The 25,398-nt window shown below is 40.1% G+C and overlaps 1 protein-coding gene across 1 annotated transcript in view; it reads left to right on the forward strand.

The window, feature by feature from the left end:
• The window catches only part of GAD2 (glutamate decarboxylase 2), an 86,449-nt gene that overhangs the window by 46,299 nt on the left and 14,752 nt on the right, over positions 1–25,398 (forward strand). Inside the window, 6 exon segments of the mRNA XM_043967151.1 lie at positions 1,754–1,870; positions 6,140–6,204; positions 11,266–11,344; positions 14,740–14,889; positions 20,111–20,218; positions 22,358–22,447. Of these exon segments, the coding sequence (XP_043823086.1) occupies positions 1,754–1,870; positions 6,140–6,204; positions 11,266–11,344; positions 14,740–14,889; positions 20,111–20,218; positions 22,358–22,447 (609 nt within the window).

Here is a 25,398-nt window from a genome sequence, read left to right on the forward strand (position 1 = left end):
TGCTTTGTAAGCCTTAACGCATTATATCAATACTAATTATTATTATTAACATTGCTAATAATAATCCCAAACTTCCATGTATCCTATGTGAGGAGAAACTGTGGGTAGCTCTGATTTTCTTTGTTGTTGTTGTTGTTTGTTTGTTTGTTTTTGGTGGTTTTTGGCTGGGCAATGAGGGTTAAGTGACTTGCCCAGGGTCACACAGATAGTAAGTGTCAAGTGTCTGAGGCCGGATTTGAACTCAGGTCCTCCTGAATCCAGGGCCGGTGCTTTATCCACTGTGCCACCTAGCTGCCCCCAGGTAGCTCTGATTTTCAGCTCCATTTTTCTTCAAACACACCCGGACATGGTTTTTCTTCTCTCTAAATATCATCTTTTGCAAGCAACAAATAGGGTCTTCTTTTAGCTGTCACTGTGAAGTCATTCACTTGCACCTTGTTTTGTAGACCAACAAGGGCAGTTTTGTTCCCAGGGCTCTGCTCTGCTAGTAGAGGTTTTCAGCAAATGCAGCCTGCAGCTCTCAGCACGGCAGAAGACCACACACGTTTTTCAGGGCTAGACAAAGTGAGAGGAGGAGGCAGGAGGAGAAAGCTGGAATGGGACCCATCCTTTGTCTCCTAGTGAAAGGGCACATAGCACCCGCGCACACAGCCTTGGCCTTTTGTGCCACCTAGAGGTAGAACACAGGTCTAACCGCCCAAGGAGAGAGGAAGAGAAAAGACGGGGAGGGGGAAACGTGTTAAAGCTGGGGAACCCATGACTTCCCCCTTGAAAGTTTCCCCCTGTGTATCCATGGAAAAATCACCTCCAGTCTTTCTGTAAAGTACTTGCATCTTTAATAAAAGCATCTTGCTTCATGGAAGATGTTATTTCAGTCAGTTCTCGATTATCAATGGAAAAAGGAGGAATAAGCATTTATTAAGTAAGCACCTACTATGTGCCAGACACTTTATAAATATTATTCCATTTGATCTTCACAACAACCCTGTGAGGTAAGTGCTATTATTATCTCTGTTTTACAATTGAGGAAACAGACAGATAGCATTAAGTGACTGGCCCAGGATCTCATAGCCAGAGGTCAGATATGAACTCTGGTCTTCCTGACTCCAAGTCTGGAATTTTATCCACTTCACCACCTAGCTGCATGGAAACTAAGAACATAATGGATTGATGATGAAAAGAAAGAGGAGGAGGAGGAAAAAGTATCACATCTGTCCAGAAAGAGGGGGGCAAAGTTTAGGGCCTGGAAAAATCACTAGATAGAGACAGACAGATGGACAGACAGACAGATGAAGTATATATATGGAGATAGATAAATGATAGATAGATAGATGATAGTTTATATATATATATAAAGTTTCCAGGCCTTCAACCCTAAATCTATCTATCTATCATATAGCTCTGAGTAGATATGTATATAAGTATATAAGGAAGTATATAAATATATTGATATATACACACAGATGGATATATATATAGAGAGAGAGAGAGAGGTATGTAGATATACATACAGAGATAGAGATGGATAGATAGGTAGATAATGGATAGATAGATGGGTAGATAGACAGAAAGATAAAAATGTATTGCAACTATGATACAGCAGATTCATCTATTATTTCTCCATAATGGCTATTGCAGAGAAGGAAAAGGCCTGTTTCCAAAGTGCATTGCCTGACTATTTGGACTGTATCTAAGAAATGACCATCACTAAAGCTATTCCTTTATAGTCTTTTGTCTCTCCTCTTTTATCTAGGGATTTGTTCCTTTCCTTGTGAGTGCCACTGCAGGAACCACAGTATATGGCGCATTTGATCCCCTTATAGCTGTTGCTGAAATCTGCAAGAAATATAAGATCTGGATGCATGTGGACGTAAGTACCCCATGGATTGTCTTATGAAGGATTTTCTGCCAGAAATTCTGGAACTAGGAAATGGTGGGGTTTTTTCTTCTAGGGACTTCTTTTTGCTGCACTGTTGTTTTGGGGTTTTGCCTGTGATTCTTGGAATGAAAAATGGAATTTAGTTCTTTTACTTTGTAAAAAAAAATTCAGGATGGTCTTCTTAGGTTTTCCATCATAGAGGGAGGGATTATGAGAGACTATAGTTAGCCTAATTTTAGTATTTAAAAGAACTAATTTGAAGTCAACGATAGGCAAGGTGATGTGACAGAAAATCTGAATTTGAAAGAATAGGATTACTATGTGACCCTTAGCAAGTCACTTAACCCTCATTGCCCTGAAAAAAAAAAAAAAGAAAGAATAGGAATTGTTTTGAATCCAAACTCTGCTGCTAATTACTTTGTGACATTGAGTAAGTCACTTACTTGTCTGGGTCCTCATTTTCTCATTGAAAAAATGAGAGAGTTGTACTATACCGCCTCTAATGTCCCTTTAAGTTGTATCCCTGTGACCTATTATCTTCTTAAACCTCAAATTCCTTGCATAAAAGCACAGGATCATAGCTTTAGACCTGGAAGGAACCTCAGGTCCTTAATCTTACAGATGAACAAATGGAGCTCTAAAACAATGAGGCCCAAGGTCACAGAGATAACAAGAGGTAGGGTAAGGATTCAAACCAAGCTCATGTGACCCTAAGTCCACCACTAATTCCACTGTACCATACTGTCTCTACAGGAATGGGTTGGACTCTTTTGAGTTCCAAATCCCACAATTATTTGATAAATTCATTTCCATCATGATGAAAACTCCTGGCCCTAGAAGTCTTCTGACTCCTAAAGCTAGCAAATGCAACCAAAGATCTAATTCCCAAATTACTTGAACTAAACAAAACCTCTAGAGTAAAAAAAAAAAATGCAAAAAAAAATTAACTGCTTTACAGTAAGATTCTTTTTTTTTTCCCAGAATGCTTTTTTTCCCTTTTTGTTTGTGTGACACTTCTATATAATGCCTTTAAAGGAGACAAGTTGTTGGATTTAGATCAGCAGCCCAAAGTTGAGAAACTTTTTCAAAAAGAATTCCATATCAGACGTGTGGACTTGGTGAAAAAAAAAAAAAAACAGGGTTGAGTATTCGCTAGGACAGCTATACCCAATTTCATGCAGTTTCTCATTTTAATCAGCTTAGAAAACATAGTTTATGTTTCAAGTATTTTGGCTTCATGACTAATTACATGCATTCCAAAGAATCACGAAGGTAGACCCATCCACAATGTTTCCAAATGAAAAAGCAATTTTGAAATGGATTTAAGTTTAAGTTGTTTGCAATCGTGCGCAAGTTACTTAACCTACATCAATCTCGGTTTCCTTATCTATAAAACAGGTTTAATAATAGCACTTACCTCACAGGAAGATCATGAGAATCCAATGAGGTAATCTTTAAATGTTATAAAAATGTTAGCTATTTGGGGGAAGCTAGGTGGCGCAGTGGATAAAGCACTGGCCCTGGATTCAGGGGGACCTGATTTCAAATCCGACCAAAGACACTTGACACCTACTAGCTGTGTGACCCTGGGCAAGTCACTTAAACTCTCATTGCCCCACGCCAAAAAAAAAAAAAAAAAAAAAAATGTTAGCTGTTTTTGTTGTTGGGTTCGAGTCTAGGACCTGGGAAAACTGAGCTTCCTTTTGCTTAGGGAAGGTCAGACAAGCCCAACAAATTCTCACCATCTTGGACCAAGAAGCAAAGCTGCCTCTTTGTATCAGGAATTTGTTGGTTTTGTTTTGCTTTACCATCCCCCAACCCAAACTAGGACAATTCTTGCTTACCTTCCGGGATGGCCTGACCCCAAGCAGGAAATTACAGTATGAACTTTAGAATGCAATGCAGCACAACCATACCCTCATTTACAGATGATGCCACTGAGGCCCCAAAAAACCTTAAATGCCTTGCTTATGGTCATGGAGCTTGTTAGTGGAAGAACCAAAATTAGAGCTTGAACCACTTTCTTTCCATTGTGACAAGCTACCCAGTTACACAACTATTGACCAGCCTGTTTAACCTTGCTAACCAATCCACTAAAGGGAATCACCTTAATGACTTTAAAAATAAGGCGTTCTCTCTGTTCTGAGTTTAGCTTCGTGATCTCTGACCCACACTTCCTATCGAAAACAGAAATAGGAGTAATTTCAAAATACTGCATTAACTTTTCCAACTTCTGTTATGCTCTTTGACTTGTATATGATTTCTATAATTAAAACAGAGAAGAAAAGCAACGCAAATCCTCACTTATAAAATGGGCATTTATAAGTTGAATATATAACTCTAAGGTTAGTGTGGAGCTTTTAAAAGCAGGGGAAAAACCCTTAAATTACAATGACTAATGAACTAAGACAATCCCAAAGGACTAATGATGAAGCACACCAACCACCTCCAAAGAAAGAACTGATATTGATTGAAGACAAACTGAGGCATGCTATTTTTCACTTTCTTCCATTTTTTCCTCTTTTTTGAGTTTTCTTACATAAAATGGCTAATATGGTAATGTTTTACATAATTGCACATGTATAACCTATATCTGATTGCTAACTGCCTCAGAGAGTGGGGTGGGCAGGTAGGGAAAGAGGGATAGAATTTGGAACTCAAAACTTTAAATAAAAATATTTACTTTTAAAAAAGAAATAGTTCATCCCTGAAAAAATTGCAATGAATAATACACAAAATATAACGTAACACTGTGTATCTATTTTACATTTTAAATTCTGGATTATTTTGGTACTGTGTGGGGAAAAAAAAAAATCTGTGACCTTATCCATCTGGGAATTCCCTCCGGCAAAGCAGATGACAATCCATCCATGCCTGGGGTCTGAGGCCACTCTTGTTCCTGTCTTCTCATCAGCTCACCACAGGGGATCTAAACAATGAGCTGGCAGCTTTCTTGTCTCTTGACATTACAAGGATACCAGTGAAGCACATAAATATTGGAGGATTTTGTTCAACATTGCAAATTTTTTAAAAATTGCATTTTAAATGAATCTCTATTCTGTTTAGAAATATAATTTTCTAAAGGTGATTCCCCATTGGTACAAATCTTGGTAAATGGAAGACCCTTCCAGAAAGATAAATAACTTTTTAGGGGACCCATTCTAAAGTTACCCAATTATCTCACTGCTATAAGTAATACTTTATCATCTGCATCCTTAGATGAAGAAATTTCCTCTCTTTTAATATGCTCTTCCTGGCAAGGTAACCTTTTATATCCTCCTGCCAAGGGCTACATCCTTTTTAAGGGAGAAAGTAGGCCTCTGTTCTATCCAGCCATATAACCCCCTACCTCAAAGAACAGCCTTCTTTGTATTTCAGATTCCTAGGTTTTATTTCCACATACTCTACCCCAGAACCTTAATGAAAGGAGATGAGGAAACAGTGAGAACCCTTCTGCATTATACTCAAGCAGAGATGATATTACCTAAGTATTTCTTTCTTTACTAAGCTAAAAGTTAAATGGAATCAGCGATTCTAGGAAGATCCACCCAAGTCTACTCCTCAGAAGGCCAGTACAGAATATAACCAACTCAGAGCATGCCTAGAATCAGAGAGTCAATCTTCAGTGGGCAAGACCATCTCTCCGGTAGAAGGCACCAAAGGCTATTTGTGTCACCTAATAATAGAAATCTAGAAAAGGAAGAACTGGTTCTTGTTTTTCTTATATTGCCACGAAAGCACTGGACTAAATCATAGGTTATTAATATTGTTATGCCTTGGGAACCTTTGGCAATCTGTTGAAGTCCATGAACCCTCAGAATGTCTTTAAATACATAAAATAAAATAGAATTCCAAAGAAAACTAAATATATTGAAATACAAATATCAAAATAACTAGCAAAAAGCAAAAATGAATAAGTTATCAAAACGTAAAAAATAAATGTGTGGCATACTAATGTCTTAGAGCAGATTTAAAAGCTGCAGCAGTTTTGAAGTAAGCAATGACTGTAAGTGATATTTCAAAATATCTACCACAACTGTATCATGAATACTACTATTTGTTGCTTAAACTCATAGTTGAAGGAAGTGGTACGTTTCGGTTAGGCACTGGCAAAAATGAAGATGTCATTTTTTTCCATCCAATTTTCAGGGCCCCCCAAAATCCATCCAAAGGATCCCAGGTTAAGGATCTCTGGAATAGATAATCTCTAATGTTCCCTTTCAATTTCAAAACTTGTTTTCCTATGATCTTTTTTTTTAGGCAGCTTGGGGTGGCGGACTACTGATGTCCCAGAAACATAAATGGAAGCTTAATGGTGTGGAAAGGTAAGCACATTTAGCCAGCAATTTAATGGTAGGTATCAAAGGCGACTAGTCCAATAAGACTATAGAGAATCCTGGAATGCAGGTGTGCCTGGCTTTCTGAAGTTCCCATAGATTATGTGTAAATTAAATTCTTCAAAATCAAATCCTCTTAAACACAGCCAAGGTGCTGGCTGTTTGAAGATAAGACTCATGCGAATTCTTTTGTAACTCAAACAATCATTTCCTAGTTTATTTAATTGTACATTGACATTCTTGTACAGCCATTTTCTTGAAGTAGGACACACCTGTAGTAATGTCTCATGGTTTTGTTCCTTTGTTAACTGTTTTCTGCTATAACATTGAACCTTGTTGTGGGGTTCATTTTGCTTGGAAGCTAAGCCCTTAGGAAGAACCAGTTTCACATAGCAGACGTGAAAATGATTAGGACGAGGCACACATTTCCAATCCAAAAACAAAATGTAAAAAGGCAAATCGAAGCATATTGGCTGCAGTAGCAGCTTCAGAAGTTGTTGCCTGACACCCAGTTCTCCCAACAAAGAGATCTACAGTCATTCACTTTGTCCTCTCCCCTCATTGATTCAGATGGGAAACAGAGTTCATTAGAGGCAGCCAAATGCCCACCATATCCTGCCAAATAGCCAGATGTTCCCTACGAAAATAGGCTTCCCACAGGCTCAGCACCAAAGTTTCTCCTGAAGATATCCATCCGAGAAACAGAAGGAGGAGCCTAGTGACATGTGGGAGCATCTGTCGGCCCCAGGTCGCAGACAACAGCAGGACATGGCAGCCCTGGAGAGGACAGGACCAGAAGCTGGGCCAATCTGGCCTGGCATGGCAGACAATACCGCATCACAGGCAAATGGCTATAACCGGAGAATCAGTAAGTCTAGGCAGAGAGGGAAGCTGGGTTAATTGAAGGCAGAAGCCAACTAAAGCCAAGGTCAAATCCTGGGGTTTCAGGTCAAATTGGAGAAAATAAATCAGGTACAGAGGCAGACTGATCCTTGCCAAGCAACGAGACCCAAACAGAAGGATAGAGTGAGGGGACATCATGGGTCTGTGCCAGATTTGATTCAATTCAACAAATATCTCTTAAGCATCTGACACATGCAAGACATCATTCTAGGACCCCAGCCTGGAGTTCCAGGCAGATCAAGAGATCCCAGGAAGAATCACAGTCCAATTATATAACTCAATTCTACAAGCATTCATTAAGCACCAACTGTGTGCAAGGCAGGGGATAGAAAGCTAGGTCTGGACTCTCAATTCAGTACCCTCATAGCTATGTGACCCTGGGCATGTCGCTTAACCTCAATTTCCTCATCTGTAAAAAATGGATGGTGGTGATGGTGGTGATAGCTACCTCCCAGGATCGTTATGAGGATAAAATGAGATAATATTTGCATACACTATAAATACTCATTATTATTGTTATTGTTTAGGAATGATAGGTTTGATAGGATGGAGATTTGGGCTCAAAATGGGGAAGATATTCCCAGTACTTAGTTCCCACATGGAATGGGTTGCTTCAGGAAGCAGTGAGTTCCCCAGCACTGGGGCGGGGTCTTCTAGTAGAGCTGTAGAATCAGCAGTAAGGCAGAGGGAATCTCTATACAGATACTGGTAAGACTAGGTCATCTTCCAGCTACCATTTTACTCTGAGACTCTGCAAAAATAGTACAGTAGAGGGAAAGGAAGCGTGGATATCCATAAGACATATTGAATTTGGAGTCTTAAAGGACCAGAAACACTTACTACCTGCATGACTACATGCCAGTCGTTTAAGCTCTCTTTCTCGGTTTCCTCATCAGCAAAATGGGGATAATAATTAAGTTGCCCACCCCACAAAGTCACTGTGAAGCTGAAATGAGATAATATTAAAGAGCTAATATAAATGTCAGTAGTTATTGTTATAGGCCACTTTTGAAATGTTTAACGAACTCTTCAAGTCCCTATCTTCTCTTCCCATTTGTGGGGAATGGCAACAGTGACTCCAAAAACTCCTGTTGGAGCACAGACACCATTAGCAGAATATTGCATCTCAAGAGTGCCGAGATTTTATTTTCTCATCTTAGCTTCTAGCAGAATCAGTATAGGAGCATGGAGAATTCAACATGTACTGTCTATCTATCTTAGAGAAGCATTTGGTATGCGCTCAGAGCTGTGTCACCTAGGTAACCAAGAAAAGAAGGAAAGCTTAGAAAATAAAGTAATGCAGAGACTTACAACCAATATTACAGTCTCTTTGAAACAGAGTTGACAAATCTCATCACAGAAACCTTCTTTCTTCTGTTCTCGCAGTCAACAATTTTTTAGTAGCTACTGTGTGCAGAAACTAGGCTAAGTACTAAGATGAGGGGAAAGTACAAAATCACTCACTTTCAGTCAGTCAGTAAACTTTATTAAGTGTCTACTTTGTGTCACGCAATTCGTGCTGAAGATACACCTATAAAAACAGACAGTCCCTGTCCTCAAGGAGTTTACAATATAATGGGAGAAGGCAATACCCAAAGGGAAGATGACAATCAGGGAGGGGGTAGGGAAGAATGGGGAGGATGGAGGGAAGAATATGATCGAGGAGTCCAGCAAGGTTGGAAATGGCTAGCCATTTCCCATGATGGTTGCCATGATGGCTCACCTAGATGCCTTCCTTAAATAGAGTCTTTGAGAAGAGTTCTTCACTCAGCCCTCCAATAAGAGAGGATGATGGAAAATGGTCTGAAGGAATGCAGCTAGTTGGGCTCTCTCTCAGCTTATGGAGACTCACTCAGTCCTCTCCTCAAGAGTGTCAGCCCTGCTGGTTATATTTCTGCTATGGCTTTCTTTTCCCAACTGCAATTCTGAAGGTCTTCTACTGGTGCCATCAGTCATAGCCAAGGTAAAGATGGATGAGGTGCCGTCTTATTAACCACATCATTTGGGGTCACAAGCGCAGGGGATGCTCAGCCAATATTTGTTGTCTGGTTGACTGACACCTATTTATCAAACAGATGGATTAGTTCTTCTCCACTTTCACTTCCCAACTTCTTCCTGAGGCAGAGCCACTAAGAGGTGGGAAGCAAATCCATTATTGTGAAAGAAGGCGGGGGAGAGCTCTCTGGCTTTGAGCCTCCTGTCTGTCTGCCCAAGTCCACTCATCTTTCAACCCTTGGCTTTTACTTCCATCTTGGGCCAGAGGGAGGTATATCTTACATTAGACTTCCCACTTTGCTTTGGGTTTTTCTCCCAAAGGATAATCATGAATAGACTGCTACCAGGAAATGTGGGGCTTCCCTGAGCTCCAAATCTTGTTAAGGACCCCAACCCAGAAATGGTCATAGTACTCTCCTTCTGTTCATTGGTCCTTTGGATGCCCCAGGAAATACTGAATAAGTCTACCAATGTGAGTGCTCAGAGGAGCATGAAAGCATTTTCCTTGCCTCTCTCTATGGTCTTTCTATTCTTTATTTAGCAAGATAAGGATTCAAACTCAAGTCATATACTTTGGATATCATCAGTTCAAGTTCTGCCTCCTAACTTACTGGTTGCATGACCCCAGGCAAGTTATTTAACCTTTCTCAGACTTAGTTTCCTTCAGTGTAAAACAGAGATAATGATGGCACCTATCTCATTGGGTTGTTGTGAGAATCAAATGAAATAATGTATATAAGGGGGCAGCTAGGTGGCGCAGTGGATAAAGCACTGGCCCTGGATTCAGGAGGACCTGAGTTCAAATCTAGCCTCAGACACTTGACACTCACTAGCTGTGTGACCTCGGGCAAGTCACTTAATTCTCATTGCCCAACACAAAAAAAAAAAAAAGAAAGAAAGAAAGAATGCATATAAAACTATGATAGATGATTAATTGGAAACTTATTTTATTGGACCCTTATTTTGTTCCAATCAGTATTAATCAGTCTGATATTATTCCATAGGGGTGGTGATTATAAGTTCTGAGAGTAGACCTCAGAGCTGTGAACTGCAGATTGTAAATTCACTTGCTTAATCAGGGGAAATGAACTACAGAACCTCCACCTTTGTTTTTCCTTGTTATGGTGACCAAGCCAAACATGGCAGAGGTGACTCAATAACATAAAAAGTTTCCCAGCTATTTTTGTTGCCCCTCTGTCCCTTGTCATCTCTGAATTGCTCAACATGGGGAGATGTCCATGAGCACTTGACCAACAAGTGGCCCTGGTTGCCGGCCTACAGCCTGACTTTCTACCAGCCCAAGTGTGTGTTCAACAGAGCATCCTGAAAGGTCAAGATAGGTCTGTCAAGATCTGCTTGTTAGCCTGTTTGTCAACCATTGGGATTCTGTATTTTGTGTAGACTCTCCTGGAAGGGCAAGGGCAAGGGCAAGGTATACCAACCAATGAGATTCTGTATTTTTAGTTTGATTCATCTATATTGTCCAGGTATCAAACACAATAAAACTAAGGCCTTAGAGGAAGGGAGCATCTCAGATCATGAGGAAGATTTGAGGTCCACTTCATTAGAGGAGGCCACATACCCTTTAATAAACTTCCATGGGGGGGGGGGGCAGCTAGGTTGTGCAGTGGACAAAATGCCAGCCCTGGATTCAGGAGGACCTGAGTTGAAATACGGCATCAGAAACTTGACACTTATTAGCTGTGTGACCCTAGGCAAGTCACTTAACCCTCACTGCCCCACAATAAGTAAGTAGATAGATAGATAGACAGACAGACAGACAGACAGACAGATAGATAGATAGATAGATAGATGAAAGAATGAATGAATGAATGGATAGATAGATAGATAGATAGATAGATAGATAGATAGATAGATAGATAGATAGATAGATAGATAAAGTTCCATTGGCTCAAAGCTCTGCCTCAGTGGTTTTTCTTGCAGATTGGACAATTTTGGAATCCCCACAAAACCCTCTGCAAACCTTAAAGATCTGTATAGATGCTTATTGTTGTTGTTGTTGTAATAGTAACCATGACATATCAGGCATGGGAAGGGGAAGCCTAGAAGCCTGGGCCCTGCCCACAGAGTTTTAGTCTCCTGAGATTCCCTCAGTAAAGCTTTTTTCTATGTGGCTTGATTTTATTTCAGGGCCAACTCCGTGACATGGAACCCTCACAAGATGATGGGCGTTCCTTTGCAGTGCTCAGCTCTGCTGGTTAGAGAAGAGGTAGGTTTTGGATGCTTTCATTTTTATTCCTTCAGTACATTCTCTCCCTATATGTGACACCAATGATATGTATGGAAATTAGGTGACGGTTATAGAGAAAACTGGGAGAGTTTGGTGGTACATCTGTACCAAGCCTGGAGTCAGAAAGACATCTTCTTGAATTCAAATCTAGCCTCAGACACTAGCTGTGGGACCCTAGCTTCTCTGTTTGACATTGAAAAGCCATTTTCAGCGAGGCTCCACTCTACCTTTCTAGGCTTCTTGGACATTGCTCTCCTTCACACACTCTCTATGTCATAGGCAAAGCAGCCCACTGCCTGTATTCAACAAGGCGTCTCCCATCTATGTCTCTGGGCAGGCTGTCCTCCATGCCTGAAATGTCCTCTCTCCTCACCTACACCTCCCAGAATCCTAGGTTCCTTCCAGGCTCAATTTATGTGCCCCTTCCTACATGAAATCTACTCTCCCCCATTTACTAGTGATTCTGCCTCCAGAGACTATTTGGTATTTATTTTGTATGTATTTCATATTTACTTAACTATGTAGATGTTGATTTCCTTCAATAGACCGTAAGCTCCATGAAGAGCAGATACGATTTCACTTTTGTCTTTCCATACTTAACACCTAGAATGGTGTCTGACACATGCTAGACATGGAAGATGAGTAATTAGTGCTTGCTGAATCAATGGAAAACTTAAAACACTTTATAGGTGTTAGTTATTGGTGTTTTTCCATCTCCGTATGGTCTAAACTGGCTCTAAACTGGCAGCCGGATAGCGTGACAAAGAGAGCAATGGACCCGGAGTTAGTTAGTCTTGAGGTCAAATCCAACCTTAGATATTTCCTAAGTATGTGACCATGGGGAAGTCGCTTAACCTCTGCCTCAGTTTCCTACCCCCCAGGTTTGTTATGAGGATAAAATGATAATATTTATAAAGCCCTTTGTAAAATTTAAAGTGCTGTATCAGAGCTAGCTATTATTATCTTTGTTCCTCAAACATGGTGTCTTTTCTGCCCTGGTTAGTCAATTTTCATCCATATGTTCTATAATATTGCATGGGATTTTTATTTTCCATTCTGAAAAATAATCCAATCATTTTCAAGTCAAAATGGAGCCCAAAGAACAAAATAGATTTGAGCTTATAAGTTAGGTATAGGCTTTGTTCGTTCTTAGCCTGCTTCTTCAGACCTACAAGTCCTAGATTCAAAGTTTTTATTCCATGGTGTTTTAGTTTAATTTTTACAAAATGATCCAGGGTCTAGTTTCATTACTAATTTTGAATAAATAGTTCCACTTTTTAAGGCTATTCTTATCTACTCATGATTCAGGAAGAAAACATACTCTGTATCAAAAGACTGGACAAAGGCCTCTTGGGATTCATGATAAGTTATAAAGTATTGGGTAGAGTTTCTAGTGAAGAGATTGGCAATGATTAAAACAACTCCCCCCACCTTTTTTTTAAACAGAAAGCATGACTCACACTGTTCTTTGTAACAATAAATGCTTATCATCACTATCCCTTTTGCATGATGAGGTTAGGGTACTAAGGAAAAGTGTGATCTTTGTTTCTGGCAAAATCCCATTAAAACTATAATGAGTCATTCAATTTGATAAGGATGCGTTTTCCTTCTACTTAAAGGTTGTCAAGATTATCTTAGAAAAGTAATATTTTCACTTTTGTCAACTTTTAAGATATTGGAATAATGGCCATCAACTAGTCTTTGAAGCCACCATTCTAAGAGAAAACACTAGAAGCAAAAGGGAGGGGGGAAAACCCAGTAGAATTAGCCATAATCATTTGCTGAAGCCTGCTCCAAACAAAAGTCAAAATATTCCAATATTCTCCCATATTTCAAAGGGCCTATCTCTCACCAATTGAAGTATTCAGTAGAAACACTCAGATCACAGCCCAATCATGCCCATCCATCCTGTGTGACCCTATTCCCATAGGTTTGAGACACAGGGTTCACCTAACGTGCTAAGGGCCCTTCTTCATTCTCTTGACATCATGGAGACACCAATAGAACACACAGACTATCCATCAGTAATCCCTCACACTCACCACAGGCCAGTTCATACACTTCTTTGATGACATCTTTTACTTGACCCAAGAAAAGTACATCCCTTATATTAATTTTTAACTCAGCTCCTACTGTGCTGGTTTACCATGGCATGGAAATTACCCAGGGTTCTCTAAATCTCTGAATATCTCATATGAGCCCAGGCAAGTTCAACCAAGCAATAGATACTTCAAATCCAGTCCCAGAAAAGGCTTAGCTAAGGTGTCCACTAGGTGATGAATTGGTGACCCACAAGACAAAAGTACAACCTTTCCTTAGTACCCTAACCTTATCATGCAAAAGGGATAGCGATGATAAGCATTTATTGTTCCAAAGAACAGTGTGAGTCATGCTTTCTGTTAAGTACTGTGTGGCTCCCATCCACATCTGTAGTGGTAGAAAAGGGGGAAGAGGATGTGAAGAATCACAGTTTTTAGATCATCTATAAATATTAATTTGTTACCAAATCAAGAATTTTAAATATGACTGGTGAATCAATTTAACTAGGAAATAAACCTACATATGATTGGAAACATTTGAACTACAATAAAATCAGGACTTCTGATAGATGCCTTCAAGATGATTATAGGAAGGGGGAGGAAAAGGAGGAGGATGAGGAGGAAGAGAAGAAGAAGAAGAAGAAGAAGAAGAAGAAGAAGAAGAAGAAGAAGAAGAAGAAGAAAGAGGAGGAGGAGGAGGGGAGGAAAAGAAGGAAAAAGAGAAGAAGCAGCAGCATTTATGTAAAGCTTTAAAGTTTATCAAGTGCTTTACATGTAGCTCATTTGGACTTGACAATGATGCTGTGAAATAGGTGCTATTGCTTTCCCTATTTTACAGATGAGAGAAGTTAAGTGACTTACCCAAGGTCACACAGCTAGTAAGTGTCTGAAATCAGATTTCTTGAACTCAGCTCTTCCAGGCTCCAACTCCAGTGTTCTATCCACTGTACTACCTAGCTTCAAACTAATATTTCACAAAAATCTGATTTCACATGGTTTGAGTTCTTGATTATGATTTCTTGTTATAAAAGCCTAATGTTTAATGAGAGAATGAAAGCATAAACACATATCTAAGGCTAGACCCCAATAACATTTGACTCTAGGCCACTTACCACATATAAAACTAATTTAACAACTGATTGTATCCATGTATTGACCTGTCCTTCCCACTGAGAAAAATTATTCCTATTTTTGTTCCCATACCATGAATCCTCCTGCCTTTATTTTCCAGGTCACAAGCTATCTCCCTTGTCACTACAGCAAGATGATGGTTTTCAACCCTGAGTATTAACAAATTTGATAGGATTTCTTTTACTTTCTCCCTGTCTCTTTAAGGGGTTGATGCAGAGCTGCAACCAGATGCATGCTTCGTACCTCTTTCAACAAGATAAACACTATGACTTGTCTTACGATACTGGAGACAAGGCTTTACAGTGTGGGCGCCATGTTGATGTTTTCAAATTATGGCTAATGTGGAGGGCAAAGGTAAGCAAATGTCAGAGTTGGAGTTGTTCCTTACAGACAGAAACCAGATCTGATCAGCTCCATTATGCCATGTGATAAATTAGTTTCTAGATTGAAAATACCTCCCCCAAGATCAAATTCCTTATGTACAGTTGTATATGTGCATTTTTTTCTATGCCCTCCATGGGGTGGAATATAATCCCCTTTGTGTGTGTGTGTGTGTGTGTGTGTGTGTGTTTAAAAATAAATAACAAATTGCATCTATTGCTGACTCTTTAGAAAATGAGTCCATTCTGATATGTAACACAGAACTCCCTGTTCCTTAGGAGCCCCTTTTTTCTGACCTGTTGTTTTTACCTAGTGACTGAACACTGGGATAGATTAATGTAAGGCCATAAATTATACCTTTGGAGAACAAGGGGGAAATGCTACAAAAGCTCATTTGTGGCATTGAAAGGGCAACTGAGCTTTTAAAGAAAAACAACCCTAAGTACTTAATCGTCCGTCTTCTGTACTATTTTTCTGTTTACCTTATGGGACTTTAACTGTAAGAGAATCACTTGTCTCTCTGAAAGTTTGACTCTAGAGCTGAAAATGTGCAGCACTTACTGGGCCTAATTGTAGCTGTCTAACAGCATAAATATTATGTTTAAATGTAATCAGGCCAGAAAAGCCCAAAGATGGTTTTTATTTTAGCCAGATTCCTGACTTAAACATGACAAATCAGTGACCAGCCCACCTGGTCCCATTTTGCATTCTGTGAGCAGTGATTGCAATTATCTTAAACAAAGCAGTATTTTTTGAGGTGTATAATTATTCTTATAGCTATAGAATAGCGTATTATATTCTCTCACGGCGTGCCTAGATCCGTGAACAAATCATAGTACTGCTGTGAGAACATTCAGCCACCTACTACTCTGCTCCATGCAATTAAAGTTCATTCTATTAGTAACTGCATACATAATAGGGGTTCTTTTCTAGGGGGGCAGAGGTAGGTGGTTTGGACTTGTCATTTCATCTATGTGCAGTACTTCCTGCATGGAAACTCCCACTTTAGATGCAAATTATTAGAGTTACCTGAGGTACTGAGACACTAAGGGACTCGCCAGAGATGGTCATTATATAGAATGTATGTGTCAGAATCCGGATTCGAATACAGGTCTTCCCAGTTCCAAGTCCCACCTTCTCTCCAGCACATCACAGCAACAGCCAAATTGTATGCATAGGCAAACAAATACATATAGACCAAGAATTCAAATTATTTTCTTGGGCTATTTTTTTTTAAATAAAGAGACTCTTCCTTTAATTGATTGATGTAAATTACAAGGAGAATGTCAGTCCCGAAGCTTTCGGCAGAAAGTTGATCTCTAAATATTGTCCAAGGTTTACTTAGTGTCCTGTGGTTTTTGCCTCTTTTCCTCGTTGTTTTTATGATTGTGGTGATCACTAAAGGCATTTACAGGAAAATGGAGTCTCTGTTCCCTACTGGTTCACCCACCCCTGCTGGTAATATTCCATGTGAGTGCCCTTCAGCACGGAGCTTTACAGCAAGGCCTGGCGGAACGAGTTCAGGTGTCACTGAGGACATTGGTGGGCGTCTAAAGCCTGACCAGATGAAACCTGAAATAAAAACAAAAGACCCTGTATTTAGGCAGCTGAAAAACAGCAAGAAACCATGAAGAAAAGTGAGGGAGTAGATATAGGCCAGCTGCAGATTTGCTTCCAGCCAAATGTTTTTTAGAGGTTTCCAGGAGATAGGTTGACATGTATTAAAGGATGTATCCTGGCATCTAAATTGCAACTATTTGCACATGGATCTCTTAAATGAACAGGTATTTTTGGAGGGGCATAAAAATAATGGACAGGGAAGGGGGCATAGTAGATAAAAAGCTGTCCACGAAGACCTGAGTTCAAGCGTTACTTCTTTTTTTGTTGTTGTTGGGGCAATGGGGGTTAAGTGACTTGCCCAGGGTCACACAGCTAGTAAGTGTCAAGTGTCTGAGGCTGGATTTGAACTCAGGTACTCCTGAATCCAGGGCCGGCGCTCTATCCACTGCACCACCTAGCTGCCCCTCAAGCGTTACTTCTGATGATACATACTGTCTGTGTGACTCTGGGGAAATCACTTAACCTCCCAGTGGTCTAAGTTGCAGAAAAGGTACTGATCTACATTGGTACAAGAGAGAATATTCTCCCCCTAGGAGTTTGTAACCAATAAAATCACAGGCCAACCCCTATCTTTTATTTGTAGTAGTAGTAGTAGTAGTAGTAGTAGTAGTAGTAGTAGTAGTAGTAGTAGTAGTAGTAGTAGTAAAAATATTAGCTAACATTTATAGAGCACTTTATGGTTTACAAATACTATAAGTGTGTGATAAGCAAATCAATTAATCATCAAGCATTTATTAAAGACCTACATAGTGGGGAGGCAGCAGGGAATAGGAAATAAAAAACTGGTCTCAAAGTCAGGAAGACCTGGATTCAAGTCCCACATCATACTGACTACATGACCCTGGACAAGTAATGCTTGTTTTATTCCATGACTTAAAAATAAAATTTAAATTTAAAATAGGTCACTTAAGTCTTAGTGCTTTAGGCCAGTGGCCTCAAAAGGACACTAAACTGTACATAAGGATCCCTGCAGGCTGCATATTGATACAGAAAACCACAGATTAATATTATCTATGTTATATTGTATTTTTTATTTACAAAATATTTGCCAATTACATTTTAATCTGGTTCAGCCATAATAGAGAATGCTAGCCTGTTTGACACTCATAGGCAATCTTCTTAAGACTATAAATTTCAAAGGAGGTGTGAAGGTAGAAGTAGAAGTTCCTTATGTGAATGAAATCACAGGTCTTTTTCTTTCCCCATCCCTACTACATACCAGACACTGTGCTAGGTGCTGGACATTCAAATATGAAAAAGAGAGAGTCTCTGCCTTCAAGAAACCTCATCACAGGTGGCCCGAAATCAATTTAATACCTCATTAGCAGAAATCCTGCTGCAGACATCTTAGCTTCAGGGATCCAACAGTCTTATCTGCAGATGTGAGAGAATTTGAGGACTCAGCAGGTGTTTTGCAAACCAGCTGTGTGGCTATGCATGATGCCATGATACCACAGTAGTCATAGCATTTCTTGTCTCCTTACTGACCCAAAGCTTTGTAGATAACTACCAGATTTCTTGCAGTAAGTTTCAGAGACCAGTGTTTGCTGTTGAGCACAAATTAGTAGGTTCACTTGTATAATTAGATACGTTCTGTTCAAGAAGTCTTCACTTCCCTCTTACAAAGAAACGTGAATCATAAGTGGCATAGCTAAGAATTCCATTGAACCAAGTATTAGGGGCTAGTGAATGAATACTGGATAGTACTTTCTATAGACAAGGAAACTAATTTCTGGAGATATTTCTCTCCAAATAAGATGCTGAAGCAAGAAAGACAAAGGAGAGAAAGAAAAGGAGAGAACTGCTGTAAGGAAACAGGAATGGCTAAGACCCTTAGCAGAGTAACCTAACATCTGCAGTTCTTCTTGGTACATCTATGTGAGAATAATTCTTCTTCTTCTTCTTCTTCTTCTTCTTCTTCTTCTTCTTCTTCTTCTTCTCCTTCTTCTTCTTCTTCTTCTTCTTCTTCTTCTTCTTCTTCTTCTTCTTCTTCTTCTTCTTCTTCTTCTTCTTCTTCTTCTTCTTCTTCTTCTTCTTCGGAGGCAATTGGGGTTAAATAACTTGCCTGGAGTCACACAGCTAGTAAGTGTGTGAGGCCAGATTTGAATTCAGATCCTCCTGACTCCAGGCTCTGAGATCTATCCACTGTACCACCTAGCTGCCCCCCCCAAATTCTTCTTACTAAGACAGACTAAGTACATGGGGATCTTTCAATTGGACCCTCCAAGACTAAAAACCTGTTTATTCCATGAAAAGGAACTGAGAAGGGGGCAGCTAGGTGGTGCAGTGGATAAAGCACTGGCCCTGGATTCAGGAGGACCTGAGTTCAAATCTGACCTTAGACACTTAACACTTACTAGCTGTGTGACCGTGGGCAAGTCACTTAACCCTCATTGCCCCACCAAAAAAAAAAGAAAAGGAAAAGAAAGGAACTGAGAAGAACTGGCCTTTAGCTGACCTTCATGAGTTATATCTAAAATTTTTGTACAATGAAGTGCCCCTCTCTGCCACTGTTTTTTGTAACCAGTAGGAAGCTAGACATTCCCTATTGTGCCTTTGGGATCCTTGTAAAGACCTAATAGTCTTCTGCTTTGTATTTGAACTGTTGCCATAGTGAATATGCTGACTTTGGAGTCAAAGGACCTTAGTTCGAATTCTGACTTACTACCCCTAGAATCACTTTAGTTTGGGGGCTTTACCATTATCATCTATAAAGTAAGGAGGTTCAATTAGATGACCTCTGAAGTCTCTCCTAGCTCAAAATTTATCCTAATTCTAGAACTTTTGAAAATACACAAGCTACATATATCGGTGTCATAGAACATCTCTCACAGCTTATCAAAGAAAACATTCCCCAGAAAAGAAGATGTCACATCCCCTTGGCTTAGACTGTGTTTCTGTTGTTAAGAGACGATGACATATATCTGTATCTTCTCCCAGCCAGACCACATAAAGTTAGGCAATAAACAGGAAAGTTATCGCTTTGAGTTATCCATCTCGGTTTAATTATTGTTAGAAAAACATTAAGCGCTCCAGTTATGGGTAGTAGCTATTTTCTAAGTCACTCCATTGGCACTCAATAAATGTTAAAGGATGAAGGCGAGAAATCATTTTAAAAGCAGTTCTCTAGAGTGTGCTGCCTTAGAGTTAATGCCAGTAGGGGACTAATGATACTTGGAACAAGGATCATAGATGCAGATGTGACAGGGACCTTCAAAGCATCCAGTCTAGTCCCTCTGTTTTCCATAGGACTAAACTGAGATCCCACAAGGCTAATGTACATGCCCAAGGTTACACAGCTAGTGGGTCACAAAGCTAGGATTTGAACCCAGGTCCTTTGACACCAAATCCAGAGCCCTCTTCACTGTACCAAACTGCCTATTTTATACACTTGCAGGGCTATTTCCAGAGGCTCCAGAAGCATCATAACTTGAGAGGAAAGTGCTACAGAGGCTGTAAAGGAAAATAGGAGGGTGTTTGGCTTCTGGAATCTGCATGGACTTTTTCCAGCTCTGACTGAGAGCTCCCTTCTCCCCCATCAGACACTCACTAAACTTTATGTTCCTTTTCTCAGGGGACCGCCGGATTTGAAGCACAGATTGACAAGTGTTTGGAGCTGGCAGAGTATTTATACAATCTTATAAAAAACAGAGAAGGCTATGAAATGGTATTTGATGGAAAGGTATGGCTGCATTCTGATTTACATAATCCTAAATGTTTTGATTCATTCCTAAATTTGTTCCAAATGACATTGTTGGTGCCTGCGGTCCACCTTTCAGGTGTCTTGGGTAAATCTCGTCCAGGGAGCAGTGCACGGGATAGTAGTTTCCATGATACAGAATGGTCCCTTTAATGGTAACTTCATGAGGCGCAGGGGCTACAAAAGCTGTTCTCTGGGGGTCCTCTTGGACTCCTCCCTCTCTGATTCCCCACATACAATCAGCTGCTAAGTTGAGATTTTTTCTGCATGCCCTTCCTTCCTCTGACACTGCCAACAGCCTGGTGCAAGCCTTCAACACCTCACGCCTGGACTAGTCCAATAGCCTCCTGGCTGGTCTCCTTACCACAAGTCTCTAGACCATCCTCACTCAGTGACCAAATTGCTCTTTCTAAAGCACAGGCCTGATCATGTCACATACATGCCCTATTATATAAGTTCTCCAGCGGCCTCCATTGCCTCCAGGATCAAATATAGCATCCCCCATTCGGCTTTTAAAGCCTTTCACAAACTAGCCCCTTCCCACTTTTCCAGTCTCCTTATATCTTACTCTCCTCTTACTCTGCATAGAAGCAAGAGATGGCATATTGAGTTAAGGAGCAATCAAAAGTCCATTTTTTTGTGTGTGAGGCTATTGGGGTTAAGTGACTTGCCCAAGGTCACACAGCTAGTAAGTGTTAAGTGTCTGAGGCCGGATTTGAACTCAGGTACTCCTGATTCCAGGGCTGGTGCTCTATCCACTGCGCCACCCAGCCACCCCAAAAGTCCATTTTGGATGGAATATATATAGTGAATGAAAATGGATCCTGAAAAAGTAAGTTGGAGTCAGACTGTAAAGAATGTGAAATGGAGGGACGTGTGTTTGTGTTTTATCCTGAGGCCAACAGGGGGTCACAAACGGTTTTTGATCAGGGCAGTGACGTGGCCATACCTGTACCTTTGGAATATAATTTTGTTAGCTGGGTGGAGGATGGATTGAATAGGGGATAGACTGGAGGCAAGGAGGCCAGTTAGAAAATGATTACAATAATACATATGATGAGGGTCTAAAATGGTGGCAGTAAAAATATAGAGAAAGGGACACACATGGAGAGAGATGTGGAAATGAATTGATAGGGCTTAGAAACTAGGAGGTGATGTAGGGGAAAGTATATCTCCTAATCCCGTTTTCCAGTGTGGTTTTCCCAATTTCTACCCCTTCCCCACCTATTAATTCTAGAATATTTTTTCCCTAGATAAGTCTTCCATATAGATCTGCAAGTCCATTCACTCAACCCCCTCATGCTATATTTACAGGCAAATTAGATTGAGGCTATACAGGGTTGATGTTGCGAGGGCCAAATTTTAATATATGGAGCGTTAATTGGGTGACTCGCCGAAATATTGGGGTCCCAGAAATGAGAGTTCTCGAAGCGATTCTTCACCTCCCTTCAAAGAGCGTTCCATCTCCCTCCCCCAAAAGGAGAGGTCCTTCAAAAACTGCCTATGGAGAGTTCTCCTTCTGACCTCAGTAGCATACGTAACTTCAGGTGTTGCCCCTCCCAAATGAGTCAGCTAAAGACTCCAATAATTTTTACCACATTGTCTTTGGATTTTTAAAAAGACTCTATCTCTCTATCTTATCCAGGCTGGAAGTATAGGGGATACTCGTGGGCCCATTTCCACTACTGATTGTCAGAAACTCTCATCTACTCCATTTCAGACCTGGGTCAGTTTGTCCCTTCCTTAGAGAACCTAGTCCCCCCCCCCCCAGCTCCGATGGGCATATATATTGATGTCAAATTTACTGCAGACATTTGATAAGCGTAACCCACTGCCGCTCAGAATTCCTGAGCTTGAGATCCACCAGCCTTAGCCTTCCTAGTAAATGGGATTATAGGTATGTGCCACCACACCTGAATCTCTTATTACAAACATCATACATATATCAGCATATCCTGTCATTCATTCATTCATTAAATAAATGCACGGTTCACATACCAGTGATCAGTAGATGTCTCACAGAGCATGAATCAAAGAATGCTGATCTAGCAGTCATTGGTACTAACCTACTTTAAATATTCATTATGAGGCAAAGTCTTGTTTGTTTGTTTTTCCATTTAGCCTCAGCACACAAATGTCTGCTTCTGGTATATCCCCCCAAGTTTGCGGCACTTGGAAAACAAGGAAGAAAGAATGAGTCGCCTCTTAAAGGTAAATGATCTATGAGTTCCAATGATACATATATTGGATGTTCTACTTATACAATTCTATGTGTATATATGAATCCATACACTTGATGGGCCATATTTGAGAGAAATGTGACATCTGTACATTGGTTTTCCAATTGAGCTGCTTGTTATACACTATTTTGTGAGCATAGAGTACTTGTTAATGGTAATTTGAGGAAACCTGAAAATGCCTTCATTTACTTCCCTGTGCTTACAGGAGAATTTATGATGTCTTAAAAAATTAATTAAGTGATCGCCCTTCCTCTGTTGTCATAGCTAGAGCAGTAAATATAGCAGCAGGTGCATGGATGGGATGTTGAAGGGAAGCCGGAATACTGAGGCTCCCTAGATCAGCAGCAGTGGACCAAAGCCTCAGTGCCTCTAACTCAAGTCCTCTGAGCTAAGAGAACTCAGCTGTGTGCAGTTCGAGGGAGAATATTTGGGGAAAGCCATTGACGAGAGGATAGTGTCCAGAGGAAAGGGACCAGAGGCCTTGAGGTCACGCCATAGGAGGATTCATTGAAAGAACTGTGGGCATTGAGCCCAGAAAATAGAAGATTTGGAGAGACATGATTTTTGTTGTTGTTCAGTCATGTCTGACTCTCCATGGCCCCGCTTGGAGTTTTTCTTGTCAAAGATACTGGAGTGATCTGCTATTTCCTTCTCCAGTTCATTTTCTAGACGAGGAAACTGAAGAAAACAAGGTGAAGTGACTTGCCCAGGGTCACACAGCTAGTGTCTGAGGTTGGATTTGAACATACAAATATACATATGATGCATATATTCACACATATACACACATGTATGCATATATGTATATATACAAAAGAGTCTTTTTTAGTACCAATCTATGAGGGAGTGGGGCAGCATGATTCAGTAGAGAGCCAGCCTTAGAATCAAGAATAGATGAGTTCAAGTTCTGCCTCTAATATGTGTTAGTTGTACAAGTCACTCAACCTCTCAATGTATGAAGTACCTTCCTAAGATAGGATTGCTTAGCCTTTTCATATTACAGACCCCATTAACAGTCTGTTGAAGCCTATAGATTCATTCTGAGAATAATGGGTTTTTTTCTCTCTCCCTTCCTTCCTTCCTTCCTTCCTTCCTTCCTTCCTTCCTTCCTTCCTTCCTTTCCTCCCTCCCTCCTTTCTTTCTCTCTCTTTCTTTCTTTCTTTCTTTCTTTCTTTCTTTCTTTCTTTCTTTCTTTCTTTCTTTCTTTCTTTCTTTCTTTCTTTCTTTCTTTCTTTCTTTCTTTCTTTCTTTCTTTCTTTCTTTCTTTCTTTCTTTCTTTCTTTCTTTCTTTCTTTCTTTCTGGAGGCAATTGGGGTTAAGTGATTTGCCCAGGGTCACACAGCTAGTAACTGTCTGAGGTTGGTTTTGAATTCAAGTCCTCCTGACTCCAGGGCTGGTGCTCTATCCACTGTGCTACCTAGATGCCTCTGAATAATGTTTTTAAATGTATAAAATAAAATACTTAAGACGGCAAAGAAAACCTATTATATTGACAGTTATTAAAAAATTTTTAAAATAAGGTCATGGCCCCTAGATTCATATTCCCTCCTCTAAGACTACTACTACAACTATTTAGTTGTAGAAAATTGGGAGTTTTTATTGACAGGAGAGTGTCCTTGCCAGAAGTTCCTTTCACCAATGAAATCATAGGTCCTCACCTTAAAAACCTGTGTGTCAGAGAACTAGCCTGAACCCCTCCCAAGTTCATTGCCTGATTCATTAAGAAACCTGGCACAAGTTATCTCTTTGCCTTCAATTTCTCTATGTAGCAGGGAGAGCAAAAGTTAACCTGACATAAACTCTCTCTGAGGGATCACATGGGGAGGGAGCCTCTTTAGAAACTGATAAAAAGTAGCACCCATCCAGTGACCTATGTTGGGTTAAACATACTTTTGGAGCAGAAACTCATAGGAGCTTGTGCCTTATGTGCCCTGTTCTACAGGGATGCATGTCAAGGGCAGGAAATGTGAGGTTGTAGTTGGGAGAAAGTAGGAGGAGTGAAGTAGAATTTAATTTGAGAAAAATATTTTCCTTTCCTTCTCAATTATCAGAGATTTGGCCCCCCGAATAGTTTTAGAAATGGAATGTATGTGGTCTTTTGAGGGGGGGGCAGCACAATGAGGGTTAAGTGACTTGCCCAAAGTCACACAAATAGTACTTGTCAAGTGTCTGAAGCCGGATTTGAACTCAGGTCCTCCTGAATCCAGGGCCTGTGCTTTATCCACTGCACCACCTAGCTGCCCCGTGTGGTCTTTTTAAAAAAATCATTTCCAAAATTAGTATAGGTTTCATCTTCCACTGAGGACTGTGGCTAAAAGAGGGTTGTTTTGAATTATCAGTTGGAAATTTATTTTAGCTCTGATGAATAACCTGTTATTTGGTCTGCCCCCTATAGAGACAATGACAAGAAAGCCTTGAGGAACCCAAAAGTCTGTTCAAGTTCAAGGTTAAAAAGTTACTGTTATCTTGCTCCTCACTTCAAACTTGAACAGACTTTTGGGTTTCTCTATAAGTGTCTGTGAAAAGACCAAAAGTCAGGTTGCAAACAGATGGGAAAAGACAAACCATCAAAAATGATGATCTGAGAAATGACAAACATAATTCTAGGAAGGAGTCACATGAGAAGAATATTGATTATGTGAGAAGAAAATCTGTGATTTTCCTGACTGTCAGGAATGATGTTTTCTTATTTAAATTCTAAAAAATTGCCTTTGTTAGTAACTAACTTTACTTATTTTAACAAGAATTCTAGAATCATATGAATCCACTCTATTTTCTTTTTCTAAATGAAGCCACTGACTAGGAGAAAAATCAATTCAGTTGAACAAACATTTATTAAGGACTTACTGTCCCCGAGGCAAGGAGACAAGGACAAAAACACAACAGTACCTGCCCTCAGGAAACTTACCTTCTCTGGGAAGG

The sequence above is a fragment of the Dromiciops gliroides genome, chromosome 5, assembly GCF_019393635.1.
Source record: "Dromiciops gliroides isolate mDroGli1 chromosome 5, mDroGli1.pri, whole genome shotgun sequence".
Taxonomy (NCBI): Eukaryota; Metazoa; Chordata; class Mammalia; order Microbiotheria; family Microbiotheriidae; genus Dromiciops; species Dromiciops gliroides.